Source organism: Candoia aspera, chromosome 14 (assembly GCF_035149785.1).
Source record: "Candoia aspera isolate rCanAsp1 chromosome 14, rCanAsp1.hap2, whole genome shotgun sequence".
Lineage (NCBI taxonomy): Eukaryota > Metazoa > Chordata > Lepidosauria > Squamata > Boidae > Candoia > Candoia aspera.
The window spans coordinates 9,227,620-9,242,656 of record NC_086166.1 but is presented as its reverse complement, the minus strand read 5'-3'; the positions used below and the strand labels follow the sequence as shown (position 1 = coordinate 9,242,656).

The 15,037-nt window shown below is 40.0% G+C and overlaps 1 protein-coding gene across 1 annotated transcript in view; it reads left to right on the top strand.

The window, feature by feature from the left end:
• The window catches only part of MRTFB (myocardin related transcription factor B), a 92,972-nt gene extending 78,069 nt beyond the window's left edge, over nucleotides 1-14,903 (top strand). Inside the window, exons 14-17 of the mRNA XM_063315177.1 lie at nucleotides 1,200-1,355; nucleotides 2,551-2,682; nucleotides 4,554-4,614; nucleotides 6,272-14,903. Of these exons, the coding sequence (XP_063171247.1) occupies nucleotides 1,200-1,355; nucleotides 2,551-2,682; nucleotides 4,554-4,614; nucleotides 6,272-6,801 (879 nt within the window). The 3' untranslated portion in view covers nucleotides 6,802-14,903. The remainder of the gene's footprint in view (nucleotides 1-1,199; nucleotides 1,356-2,550; nucleotides 2,683-4,553; nucleotides 4,615-6,271) is intronic.
• The last annotated feature ends 134 nt before the right edge of the window (nucleotides 14,904-15,037 follow it).

Below are 15,037 nucleotides of genomic sequence, written 5' to 3'. Positions count from 1 at the left end.
TTATAAATTTAAATTATAAACAAAGAAAGTCTAGCTTCATTTTATTTCTTTTAAGCATAGCTATATTAACTTAAATTACACAGCAACTTCATCAGTCTGGTTTTGTCTAGGTGTTTAGGGCTATAGTTTCCAATTTCCCCACGCATCATTGGCTGTGCTGGCTGGATGACTGGAGTTGTAAGCCAAAGTATCTTAAGGGCACTAGGTTGAAGAAGGCTGCTCTAAAATCTTTATACCTAATGCAGCCCTTTTATTTTGACCACAGTTGCTTTACTGTGCGTTTCTTTGGGGAGGAGTGGTAACATTCCACTGAACAATGTCTATTTCAGCCTTTCTCAACCTTTTGACCCTGGAGGAACCCTTGAAATATTTTTCAGGTCTCAGGGAACTCTTGCACATTCAGGCTCAAATACAGGCCAGAAGTTCCAAAATTATTATATTTGTTTCATGGGTAGGCCTGTATAGATGCATTCAGAGTGTTCTTAAACTACAAATAAAGAATGAAACTTACTTCTTTAATGTGAAGTTGCCTGCATTTGAAATAATTTTTTTAATTAATCGTGATCTTCCAGGGAACCCCTAGTGACCTCTCACGGAACCCGAGGGTGCCACAGAACCCTGGTTGAGAAACCCTGATTTGCACTTTTGAAAATTCCTGGCTATACTGTTGTAACAGATCCCATGTGTGTCTGCCCTTGAGTATGATTTATAAGCCCCAGCTGGTGCAGTGTACAATAACCTATTATATGAAGTAGGTTAGACCTCTTGAAACATACTGAAACTATATTGCCAGCTGTGCTGGTGTTTCTACTTTACTTTCAGACTGATTCAGGCTCTGGTCTTCACACTTCCTGCTGTGTTGAGCCACAGTCATTTAGTTTTGAAGATAAATGTGTGTGTATCTGCATGTGGGCTTATGTCTGTGGACAGAGACAGTAGGAATTTTCATCTGCAAGTTTTGGCTGTTTGACATCTTAACACCTCACACCCAGGGAGAGTCCTGTTGTTTGGAAACAATATGAGGGCTAACTAAAACAATCTTCTTAAGGAAAGAACTTGGATTCTTTCCCATTCTGATGGGGCTCAATTTAAATTTTACTGTGTTATGAATATTAGGGGTTGTTTTTATTGTTTTGTTACGAACCCTGCATCGTTTAGTTCATACAGAGGTTTTTAAACAATGCATTCTGTTTTTACAGGTATTTCCTCCTACCTCACCTAATACAGCGTTTTCCTATCAGAATCAGACTGCTGCCAACCTGCAGCAACCGTTGTTTAATCAGGCACCAAATGCTACACCTCACTCAGGGAACCAAGCACCCTTAGTGCAGAACGGACCGAATGCTCTTCAGAAGGTATACCTTACGTTCCATTGCAGAGGCCTCTCCTGCCAAGAGAGCGCTGCTCGAAGGCTTGAGGCGTCCCACCTGTGACCACCACAGCACACATCCTTGCACTTTGGGAGAGCAAGGAAGCAAAGCAAGAGAGTCCCTCTTCTTGGGGGAGATGGGCGGTGGCGGAATTCAGAAAACAAACAAATAAACAAACATCTTGCCTTGGCACAGGGGCTCTTAGTCTCAAGGAAATGTTGGGAGAGAGTGAGATTTAAGGAAGAATTAAAATCATACCAGGCTGGATAACCTCTTAAGCCCATGGGATGCACCTTGTTATAACTCACTTTTTTAGGGACCCCGTGCTAGAGGTAGGGGTCTCTGCCACAGACCCGAAAGCTCTCACACATAGAGGTAGTTCACACACTGAGAACACAAGTGCATCCATCCCCTGTCTCCATTACAGTCGTAGCTGGAAAAAGCTGCTGTGGGCTCCATCCTTCATGCCTAACGTAGGGTAGGTGAGAGCCAGCTTGGTGTAGAGATTGAGGGGCTGGACTAGGAACAGGGAGACCTGAGTTCTAGTCCTGCCTTAGGCATGGAAGCCAGCTGGGTGACTTTGGGCCAGCCGTGCCCTCTCAGCCCTGGGAACAGGCAATGGCAAACCACTTCCGAGAAATGTTGCAAGAAAACTGCAGGGACTTGTTCCTGTAGTTGCCAGGAGTCAAGCCTGACTCGAAAGCACAAAGGTGGGGAGGGCAGCAGGTAATTGGAGGCAGTTGCAGTGCTCAGGGAAGGAGGAGCTACCCTGCCCGGTTAAGCCCTCCCCTGTATCGCATTTGGGTTTGGAAAACATTCCCTTTGGGAATGCTCCAGTAGAAGCTTTTTTGGCCAAGCCTCGTGGGAAAGGGTGGGATGGAAAGAGATTTTTGTAGTCAGAACAAACCCCTGGTGTGTGAAAGATTCCATAGGTGGTACTCACCCTAGAAAAAAAAAGAGTGTTAAGTGTTTTTTCCTCACCCTCTTAATAAAATCATTACAATGCATTATTCCCTTGGTTTGAGATTGCTTCTAATGACAGAGCAGGATAAATATGTTATAGATCATTGCAAGTAAATAAATACAATTAAAAAAGGAGACACAAGCCTCTTTAAAAACATTATTTAAAATCTCTTTGCTGCCACATTTATCTGCTAACTGAGCCCATTGTTTCTTGCAGCCGCCTTCCCCGCCTCAGCCGTACATTTTGCAGCCGCCATTGTTCAACAGTTCAGGAACCAAAACAAAAGACCCGCCACGCTACGAAGAAGCCATCAAACAGACTCGCAGTCTGCAGTCTTCTCACCGAGAAGTAAGCGGAAAAGCCATCGCAAGCATATTGTCTCTTCTAATATGTCTTGTTTAGGCACCCAGCTTCGCTAAGGAATTGATAAGAGACGTTACACACACGCTTCCATTTGCTCTGACTTACCTTTCCCCCTTCAAATCTAGACCGCTGCTCAGTCCTAACAAAATAGATGTGAAGTTGTGTCATTACAATTGTCTGAAATCTGAAAGCGCGTTGGTTTCCCGAGTGCCCACTACGTCCACTTTCCCTTAGAGGACAGGCAAAGATGGCCGTGCCAAACCATGGAGTTAGGGTTTGACTCAACTAGCGCTTCATCAGAAAAAGCCAAACAGAGTTTTCTTTGTAAGTGAGACCAAAAAAGGTGTTAAGAAGAAAAGCGAGGGAGTCTAGGGATAAGGCGGCTGTGACAAGATCAAATGCCTGCTTACTCACGAGTATAGCTGGTGTTCTTTAGCCGGTTGGAATATGAGTTTTAACAGCCTCAGCCAGCCAGTTTGGCAACAGCTCTTATCAAGGCTGTGAAGGATCAGAGGGAATGGGGACATTTCTTCTTTATAGATCAGCTAATGGAGGAGGAAGGAAGCCAGATATGAGGTTGCTTCAGGAAGAAGTTCTGCCTGGCAGATCATGACAAATCCTGCTACTGGACTCAGTGCAGGAGAAATCTGCGCTGTCTGAGTTTGCTGGTCCAACTGCTCCAAGATTCTCCTCCTCTTGACATTGGTGAAGAATCTGCCACGTTCTGCTCAAGATCATCAGTTGGAAGGGCGTTACACACAAAGCCTTTTAGCTGGAATTACCAATTGAGTTTGCCAATTAAAAGAGAATTTAACTGAATTTCTTTACGAAAGTACTTTAAAGCTTTGTACCTGGGTTGTTTTTCTTTTGTTTCTGTTCTCATTGCTCCCTTTTGATGTTTCTGCTTGTTGGCTAGAAGACTAAAAATCAGAAGGAACTGGTGGTGTAGTACACAACTGACTCTGAAATTAAAGGGGCGGGATCAAATAAAAAGCCAATTCAAAAAAGAGGTCCTGTTGTACACAGTACAATTACTTTAATGCTGCTCTGAATTACTGGCAGATCACGAATCATTTGTACCATCAGAAGACTAGCAGCGCTTCCAGATTGGGCTGTTTTCTTCCTTGAGTTTTGGGTTGATTAACGTTAAGCGTGCCGGTATGAATTTACTGGCAGGGTAGAGTCTTTCAGTCAATACTGGTTACTGGGGACAGGCAGTGGATGAGGGCTTTGACAGTGGTATGATTTTTCCTCTAGTAGTTCCACAAGTCAGAACAATACGAAGATTTGGGGCAAAGGGTCAGTGCACATGAACATTCGTGGCTGAAAAGCAGCCTATCTGAGTAACTCTGGCTGGCAGGGAAAATTCTTGTTCTTTTTCCGTATAGTGAATGCTGTAATGAACATGCTTTGAACAGATGTTTCTCATTATGTTCTTGTGTTTTGATTTCTGCTAGCTGAGCTACCTGTTACACGTATATCACATCTTTCTGCATGACAGAAGACTGGTTTTCTTAGACTGGTTTACTGTTATGTACACACAACTGAATTCAGTGGAGCCTATTTCTAATTCAGTATGTGTTGGACTTCAATTTTGCCAGGAGTAATTCTTCGCAATTCATCTCAGATCTGCAAAATGTCTCTGGTTGTGTAATACATTAATATAGAATGCATCAGATTGTTAATGCTTCAGGAGCTAGTGGGATTTCCAATAGATCTACAGTTTAAGTACAGACGTGAAAGATCATAGAACTGTAGTGTATTCTGTGATCCCAACCTATCGTAGAAGATGAATCATCTTTGCACTTTGGAAATTGTATGGTAAAATAAATTTTACGGATTTCCTTTGTTAACAGATTTCCAGTGCCCACAGCCAGCAGATGGATGACCTTTTTGATATCCTCATTAAGAGTGGAGGTGAGATGCAGTGAAATAGAGCATATGACTGAGAGAGGATTTGATTTTTGAATGTCTTTCATCTAGAGGACCATGATATGAGTGTTCGAAGGATAAGGTATAGAATCAACTGTTGTTGTTTTTAAATGGTGGAACAACTTGTGTTTGTTATTGGACAGAATTTAGGGAAGCACAGAATTAGCCAGTCCATGAACAGAACGTTGTTTCCATCTGGACCACTCTGAGGTAAAGGTAAAGGTTTCCCTTGACGTAAAGTCCAGTCGAATCTGACTCTAGGGGGCGGTGCTCATCTCCGTTTCTAAGCCAGAGCCGGCGTTGTCATAGACACTTCCGGGTCATGTGGCCAGCATGACGACTTGGAACGCCGTTACCTTCCCGCTGAAGCGGTACCTATTGATCTACTCACATTTGCATGTTTTCGAACTGCTAGGTGAGCAGGAGCTGGGACTAGCAACGGGAGCTCACCCCGCTGCGCGGTTTCAAACCGCCGACCTTCCGATCAGCAGCTCAGCGGTTTAACCCGCAGCGCCTGAACCTCCTCCCAAATCACACTGTTCCAGGGACACTTTGTCAGTTTCTGGAAGTAAATCATTTGAACTGGAAGTTCCCAGTGATCTAGCCAAGCCACGGTGTTTTGAATGAAACAGGCGTGCTTAGGGCCAGAAGTTTCCCAGAATATTCTGTGGCTGGATCAACTAGTTTTGCACATCTGTAGGTGGACCATTTCAGAATCCTGCAGTATTTTGGCTTGGTCAGAAGGAGCAAACATGGTGATTCATACTGTTTGATTGTTCCCTTTTGGTGGCTCCTGCCAGCAGAAGTGATTAAACAGAGTGTGAAACCTCCAAACATGGTTTAATGTAACATCTGGGTCAGGATTCTTAGATGGCTGTTTTTCTGACAGATCAGAATCTGAAGCCAAGAATAAAACTTGACTTTTGATTCAGCCTTGTCAGCAAAATGGGGATCCTGAATCAGATGTAATGCTAACCAGGGGACAAAGCCTTCTAATTTCTTTAGCCAGCTTTCAAGAATTCTAGTTTAGGATTGTATCTGTACAAATTATTTGTGTCATTTGTTATTCAACATAGAAAATAATCTTGAAACCATCTCAGTTTGGCAGGGTCCCAATCCCTTAACTGTCTCATATATCGGACAGTTATTGATAGTTCATTAACCGGCTAATGGAGGGAGGGTAGTTACAGTATGTTGCATTGATTCAGTCCATCATTTTGGAATCTACTGTGCTGAGTAGAGATCTTGTGCCCATTCAGTCATTACAGTGGCCTGTGGACCTAAGCTGAAAAAAAAGTCTTGCAGAAAAAATTCACATAACTGATTCACTGAAATGGTTATTTGTTTATTATTATTTTCTGGCAGGCTTTCTGTCAAGGGAAATCATGTTATTTTTTTAGGAGTATAGTTCATGCAAAAATCCTTTTTCTACTGATACTGTTGGTCTGATGTTGCCTTGATAAGTTATTTATATCAAACTACAGGAGCCAAAATTGACATGGCGATTTAAGAGTAATGTAAGTCAGTGTGTCAAAAAATTAGGTATTTTGTTAAAGCAATCCACTGAAGTGAGTTTTTTCCTTTTTACTTTACAGATTCAGTGAAATATATTGCTGATTTATTTCCATTGCCTTTTTTGCAGAGATTTCTATGCCTATGAAAGAAGAACCTCTGATTTCCAAAATGAGGCCAGTTACCGCCAATATCACCACAATGCCAGTCAACACAGTGGTATCACGTCCACCACCACAAGTCCAAATGGCCCCTCCTCTCTCCTTAGAACCAACAAGCAATTTCTCTTTAACTCTGGAGAATCAGTTAGAAGCTCTCTTGGAAGGAACTCTACCGTCAGGTAATGGAATGTCTCAGCTGACAAGCAGTAATGAGGACAAGGAATCTTTCTCTGTAATTGAGGATCTACAGAATGACCTCCTTAATCATTCTGGTATACTAGATCACTCTCAGTCACCTATGGAGACTTCTGATTCACAGTTCACTCCCAGTTCATGTTTATCTCTTGACCTTCCAGACCCAAATTTAGACAATATGGAGTGGTTAGACCTCACCATGCCAAATGCTTCATCAGGATTAACGCCTCTCAGCTCAACAGCTCCAAGCATGTTTTCAACAGATTTTCTTGATCCTCAGGATCTACAGTTGCAGTGGGATTAACTGAAAAGGCAAAGTCTACTTGACCATGTTTTTAAAAGTTCCATTTATAATAAGGTCCATTGTTTCACTATCCTTTGTTTTCAAGCTCATCTCTCTAAATACCTTAGGGATTTTTTTAAAAATCACAGAGCACAAGATTAAAAAAAAACGATTAAGAATGTTCCAAGGAGAAAGGATTGTGATTATGTAAATTTATGGGAATGTGTCATGAGCAACAATTCAGGTGAGTAGGCATATTGAGAGCAAACCATTTGGCTAAAAACAATACTGTTGCACCTTACTATCTCTGTGGACACCCTCAACAAAGCTTTTAGCTGCATTGTGAAAACTCTGACTGAGCTACAACCAATGGGATTTTATAAAATGGTGAAACTTGACTGTGTTTGGATTTCTTCATGACTTAAAAAGCTCCTTTCTCCCGCTAGTCTATTCTTTTACTTTTAAATTGTGCAGATGTTTCATTTTAGGATTGCCACATTTATTTGTTGAGCTGTTAAATCCTATGCATCTTTATTCAGAAGTAAGCTCCATTATGTTCAGATCCGCTTATTCTCAAGTAAGAATGCATAGAATTTCAGCTTTAAATCAGCCATATTACTTGAAAAAGTTTTTGATACATTAAAAAAGGTGCTTTCAGTTATTTTTCGCATCTGGGTTTGTTTGTTTTTTTTGGTGATACAGGTAATCATATATCCTGCAGATAGAAAGTGTGCCATTAGGGGAATGTTGTCTTCTTTCATATATGAAAAGGGAAATATCTGTGTGCAGCATCTGAAAGAAAAATAAAGGAAGTATTTTTTTCCTTGACCGTTACTGACTTATCTCAAGGGCAAACTTATGTAGATATTCATTGTTATTTAATGTAATAATTAAATTTAAGGTAAAACTTTGATTTAATTTGTGCAGAGAATATGCAGGAAGCACAGTGGTGCATGTTGGGGAAAAAAATTCACAACCCCCCCCCACAGGTGTTTAGGAGACATCAGTTGTCATCTTAAAATACTTAAAAGTACTTAAAATCTATATTATTTTTAGTCTGGTGTTCCCATTAATTTGTATTAGAAGATGCCCTTCAGCATAACAAAAGGCATATTCCATTTGTAGAAGGGCTGCTCTCTTTTAAAGTTATTTTTATTAAGCGTTTTGAAAAAAGAACATAAACCAAGAAAGATAAAGGACTTATAAAAAGAACAGATGAGTTAAGTACAAATAGTAAACTGCAAATAAGTAAACATGGGATTTAAAATGTCAGGGAGATTACATTTTTTTCCCGTGTATCATTAGTTATTGATGAAATTATTGAAATCCAGTTTTTTAAAGAAAAAAATTAATCACTATTAAACTTTAAACTGAAGATATCTGGTTAATACAGTAAAAATTGCTAACTGAAATTATTGAAGGAGGGGGGCTGTTTATGTGTTATGCTATAATGTTCCATGACAAAAACTAAAATCCTGGGAATGTTACTCTTTATTGTAGCATCTAGCATTGTGCTTATGGGGCATTGCTCATGGTTAAGATTTCTTTTTTTTCCCCGGCTTATGGATCTTTGAATCCACCCTATGGATTATGAATTAAGCTTAACGGTTTAAAATTAATAGAAAAAAATATATCCATATCCTATTCTGAAAGCAGCATTATCTTGTAAATAAAGCCTGGAATTTAAAATACAAGACTGCTGTGAATAATGAACCTATAGCACAAAAATTCTGTCAGCCTGACAAAAGCAGCGTCATGCGGTCGCAATGCAAGCCCCACCCCTTTTGTACATAAGTTGTGAAGTTGCACATGTATCTCAAGGGCTGGAGCTGATAGCGCAACACTCCTTCCATAGTTTTAACAAAGGCAAGCCGAGGTGCAGACATCCATGCTCCAGTGTGTACATTCTACCTCCATTGTCAGATGTTTCTAAAACTTTGAATTTCCCACTTTTAACTTAAATAGTAAATATATCAACAATCACCATGCCCAATCACCCATGTAAAAAATTTGTGTTCTATTTTAAAAAGTGCTCAGGGAGGGGAGCATCTGCTTCCCAGTAGATTGCAGAACTCCAGTATCTCACATCATTTGTTGCTTATTATCCTTTGATATTCTTTGGATATGCCGGGAATAGAACTGAGGATTTTCTGCATGCAAAGCATTGAGCTAAGTTGAAAAATTGACAAGGGAAAGTCTCTCCAACATCTGCTTTTGAATACCCATGTATCAGAGCCATTCCCATCTTTTCCAGTGCTGCACCATGGCCTTTTTTCCTTTGAAGATGGAGATTTTTTAAAAATGTAAATGATAGATCTCAACATCCGTTGTAAAGCTCAGCTGTCTTTAATCATGAAAAAATTTAAAGAAGAATCAACAACCTTCTACTTCAGTGTTTCCCAACCTTGGCAATTTCCAGGTATGTAGACTTCCAATCCCAGAATTCCACAGTGAGCATCACCATTGATAGAATTCTGGGGGTTAAAGTCCATGCACGAATGAAGTTGCCAAGGGGAAACACTGTTCTACAAGATTGCTCAACAGGATTTTTCAAACCAAAGTTCTCTCTTCATTCCACAGAACAAAATTATTTGACTTTTGAAAATAGAACATTGTCAGAATTTGGATTGTTACTTGGTAAACAATAATATTTGGTTCTGCATGTGGGAGCTCCTTGCTTATGCTCTCAGGAATCCCATAGAATTGCCATAGATTCAAGGAGAACTAATCCAGCCAAGTCAAGCAGTGTCTGCATTGTTTAGGGTTTGTTATCTAATATGTAACATTTTGAGCCAGTTATGTATTTGCAGTGCATATTTGCAGTTTGTTTTCTCTTAAAGCCATAACTGTGAAGATGCCAATTCAGATTGGCTTTAGAGTTGAGACAGGCTTTGATATTTTAGGAAGTATTGCTGGTGTCAAGGTAGCTCCATGCCAAAACCAAAAATATCAACAACAACATCCCCCTAAACACAAGTTTGGGATCCTTGTTTGAAATAATGTTCTTATGCCATTTTGCATTTTGTTTTAGAATTATCATAGTTAGTTGGATACAGTTATTCAAACAACTACATTAAACTCTACTTGTGATTTAGCCTATAGCTGGGAGTGTTTTTAAATCAGACAATATGAAATGGTTTTGGGAGAAAGTATTTTCAGCTTTACCATTCCAATTCACCATCCTTTGAGGGAGGGTAATCTTTTATGTGCTAAGTGTCTTCCACTAAGTATCTTTTTCTCCCACAGATATCAGTTTGAAATAAGATACTTAACACTCTGGAATCTATCCTGGGTTCAGTAGGAACACCTATGAGATTTGAACTCTATATTGCTGTAAGTTAGAGTATTTCCATTGATGCACCATATATAATGTTTTAATCCAAAGAAGAATGAATCTGTTGGCTGTATCTTTGTAGTTACTTGTGAATGGCTAGCAAATCTCACTTCCCACACCCAACTACCATTCAATTTAAGAGACAGTTTGCCTTTTCAGCAAGATGTGCTTAACTACATACTTCTCTCTTTTCTTTGGATTCTGTCCCCGAGCAAATAGGCCACAAGGAAAAGGGCCCTGGAGAAAGTATTAAGCCAAGGAAGGCTGATGTAAGGCTGTTTCACTAGCTTTCTCCGGTTTGGGACCTTTTAGATGTATCAGACTAATTTCCTAATCTCGTTGCCTGTGTAGCAGTTAAAGAAACATGCCAGGCTGGGAAGTTGTCTTATGCCATTAGATATCTTCGCTATACTTGGAGCATCTCAACAGTTTCGAAATTGGACCTATCTGAACACCTGTTAGACTGCCATGTAAATGAATCCTACCTCTCCAAGCTTCTTCTCCCCTGCCCTCCCCCGATTGTCAGACCAGTTGTTGACACTGAACAAACTTCTTTTTCTTTTGTCATTTTAAAATGTTAATACTGTCTAGGCAAGATGCTTTGGAGTAGAATGCAAGCATGACCTGTCAGGATCCATGGAGCTTATAAAAACGTGTCGCCAGCCTGATTTTAAAAAGCCCCTGGTAATGCAGGTGTGTCTCTCTCACTGTGCAATCCAGCTGGAACATACCAGGATCTGTCTATTGAGCCCAATCCACACAGTTTATGACGTACTTTCTTACAGCTTTGTAAGCCATAGTTTGTACTTTCAGGTTCATCTGCTATCTTCCTTGGCTTAGAACGTGCCACAGCTGTCAGTTTCTAGGAAGCTTTTTGTCCTCTTACTGACTAGACTATCACCAAAGGTTGGCAGAGAGCATGTACATAGAGCTTAAAATTAATAGTATTGGGTGGTGCTGTGCTACACAAACGCCTTCATGTGTAGTGTGCTATCCAAGTCATGCAGGTGCATGTAGCACAAAGAATGCAAGCTCATCCTGGAATAAAATCCAGACAGCACAGTGTAATAACCAGTGTGGAACTTCCTTCTAGAAAAACATTAAGGGATCATGAACATTTATCACGGAATCTTATTTATTGTTAGGTTAAGAGTGTGTGTTGTTTTCTGTGCATTTCAAAGCAGAACTTTATTACGAAACATATCTGGGTAATGGTTTGCTTTTAATCAGACAACCTGAGATGTGCAATCTTTACCAAGTGTATGTGAACCTGGTATTTGTGAACAGTTTCTTTATATATATATATATATATAGAGAGAGAGAGAGAGAGAGAGACGTACATATTATTGCTTGGATAATTTCTGTACACTGGATAATTTTTTTTGTAATATAAACATTTGGCTCCTTATCTTTAAATACAAATTGCACTGCTAGCATAGTTTTTCTCAGCACACAAACACTTGGAATTTGTTTAGTAGTACCACATATGCCTTCCGAGCAAATATCGGTTTCACTGCGGATATGTGGTTTTCATATGCTGTTGCCTGTTGTTTCATTTATGAGATTGGTCCACTCGTGGGAGTTTCAGGATCACCCCACCTGCAGTTACACCATCTGGAAGATAATATTTTGGAGAGTGAGCTAGGGTGAAACCTACTGTTGCCTACATCTGTTTGCTGCTTTATACAACTGTGAAGGAAGAAAGTAGCAAAGATTATTACAAGAGACAGCCTTAGTCTATTTGACAGCTGTTCTTGAGTTCGGAATATGTATGCTTGCAGTGCAGTCTCAAGCATGGTTGCTCGGAAGTCAGATAGGTGGCACTGAGTTGTAAGTTTAAGATAAGCCTACAATGCCATCCTCCATAATACAAGATAATTTAATATAGAAGCATAGCCAGATTTGCTGCTTGCAGGTATATGTCCCACTGGGAAGAATAGCCTTGTCAGGGTAATGTCGGTTTCTCACTTGGCAGTGCTAGATGAAGCTGTGAAATGGAAATAACAGTTGCCTATTTTCTTAAATTCGTTTCTGGTTATATTTTCTTTGACGAATGCAGGAAAACAAATAAGAGAACCAATAAGCAAAATAAGATGCTTTTAGCACCAATTTCTGCTGGAAGAATATGTCTTTTCAAGCTCCTCCAAAATAGAGATACCAAGGTAGCTTGTTTTGTTATTGTTAAACATACTGCCTAATCGTGTATATATGATGCCATGTGATAGTTCACTGATAATTTCTTCAATGCTTTTAGAAACTAGAAATTGTGGGCATACTAGATATATCTGTGCAATTCTTTGTGTGCATGGGAAGTTAACATTTATGTCATGGGTTGGAGTTTTTTATACGTGCAAAAAATTCTGCTTAACAAATCTGTTTGGGCGGGCATTTCAAACCATTTTATAGCTGAGTAGATACAGAATATAAAAACGTCTCATATCAACTTCTTTTTTTAACTGTCTCATCCCCTTAACATTGACCCGCCCCACCCGGTCATGCAGAGAGGGCATGCTGCGAACCCTGCCCGTAAGGGAATTCCACCTGGTGGGGTCCAGGAGGCAGGCCTTCTCTGCAGTGGCGCCCATCCTGTGGAACATTTTGCCCCCAGAGGTGAGGCAGGCAGGCCCCTTCGCTCCTGGCCTTCCGGAAGAAACTGAAAACCTGGTTCTGCTGCCTTGCCTGGGGTGGGAGGGGCACCAGTTCTTCTTGGGGGTGGCTGGTATCATAGATCTCTCCCCAATGATTAAGATCTTCACCTCTTGGATTTTAAGTCTATTTTATCTTTATTTATTAGTTGGTATATTGTAATTGATATGCTTTTAATTTTTGATTTTATTGTAAACCGCCCAGAGCCCCCCTTTTGGGAGAGCTGGGCGGTAATAGAAATTCAATAAATAAAATAAAATAAAAATGCTCCAAAGTTCCTAATTCATCAGCAGAAGTTGAGAAGAAAGTGTACTGACAGTCTTGGGTCCTTTGACTAAGAAAGTAATTTCAGTTATTTTAGTGGGAGTGACTTCTGAGTAATCCTGCTTTGAATTGCACCTCATGCATGTATGTTGCACACACCGATGTGACTTGCGTAGCCATACCTATAGCTCCAGAACGAATTAGTTAATCTACTTATATTTAGTGACTTACTCTCCAAAACTTGTTCTTTAAGTTTTCAAACTGCTTTTAGTTCTGAAAAGCAGAGGATCACAAAGGATTTCCGTAATACTTCTTGACAAAGTAAGTAGTAGTTGATGTGCATGATCTATATATCATGGATGGCATCAACCCACTAGCCACGATAAAGCCAAAGTTCTTTCAAGTCTCCCGGAAATCCATGGGATTCAAAAGTGTTTCATTTCGGCTGGATTATAGCTTGCTTATCAAGTCAGTGGAACTATCCCTAATACACTGTATTGGAATTCAGTCAATATCAAACGGTAATCGTAGTAAAGTTCTGTTAGAACTGGAATATGGAAATGACTCTTGCGCCTATTTCTGAATAAGCAAACTACGTAGTTAGAAAAAGCTAATATATGGTTGTATTGAATTTTGCATTTTGATAAATGAAATTAGACTGCTTGTCCTTTTGATAAGAAATCATGATCTTTGGCAGCTCTCGATCTCCCTGGCCCCTCCCAGGTGTCTCTTTGTATAGTGAATTATATCGTGTATGTTACCAGGACATGTAAAGTATGATTTCTGCATAGTTACAAAATTGGGAGAAAAATACCTTTGTAAAAATTAGTTCTTAGAAGTGATCTGTTTCTTTGAATTATGTTTATAAACTGCAACACATCATACAGCATGTTGAAGAACGCGAGAGGTGCTTCAAATGTACGCACATCTAATCTGAGGTTAGAAAGCCTTTTCCCTCTGTGTTGCCTGCAGCCAAGATCAGAACGTGTCTGAACTAATACGCAATCCTAGCCTAAAAATCTGGCAAGTGCCATCACAATAGAAGGCACTTTGGGCCTTCTTTGTTTTTGTAATGCAAACCAGGAAACCAGCATTTTATATTTTTTCAGTTCTGCCTGATGATGCAGTTTCAGCAATCCAGAGCCTTAAAGAAGTGGTAATAGCAAAACTGCCCAAGAAGAACCAAAGTGTTCCCACTTCTCTTGCCAAGGCACACCGCCCCCACTCCCCCATTTCTTTTATCTACCAGGAAAATAGAAGTTTTCTGCCCTGTCCGCCGAATGTCACCCATGGGAATTTTTTTTATATATTGAAGATGTAGATATTTCTGGGGTTGCTTTTGTCTTAGTGTCTAATAATAGGAATGCCCCTTTTTTGATTGTGAAACTGAACTGAGATATGAGCACGGATCTCCATGGCAAGGGGGGTCCTTTTCTTCCACTGTATTGCTTGCAGTAGAAATTGTGCTTAGCGTGACGCGTGTTTCTCTTCTTCTTTTCATAGTCCCAATTATGTCTTAGCATCTCACTTTATGAAAATAAGAAGATCGATACCAGTCTGTACAGGTCGCTTCATTAACCGCTAGATTTTAAAGAAAAGAAAATCCATACTGGCAAGCAGAGCATCCGGTGGTTTATTGCCTTTGTAAAAGAGACCATGATGCCTTTGTATTTGCTGTTTGCACCCCTAAAATAAATTCCATATGGTGGACTTTTGCCATGTTTTGCACATTGTACTGTATATATGTAATGCATATTGTATTTTTATATGTGTAGTACATTTATCATATATTTTGTACATAGTGGCAAGGTTGTAGCTAAGGAGAAAATGTTATCTAAGCAATTTTGCAATCTGTGTGTCAAATAAACAAGTTAATAGATGTGCTTGTCATTTGCTGTATTTGTTTAGCAACACCGGTCTCTTAAAATGGGTATTCTGATCCCATGGAACTTTGGATGGGCCCTACATCCAGGTCGAAGAAAAGTAGATGCTACCAAGCTGCCCAAGCCAAGT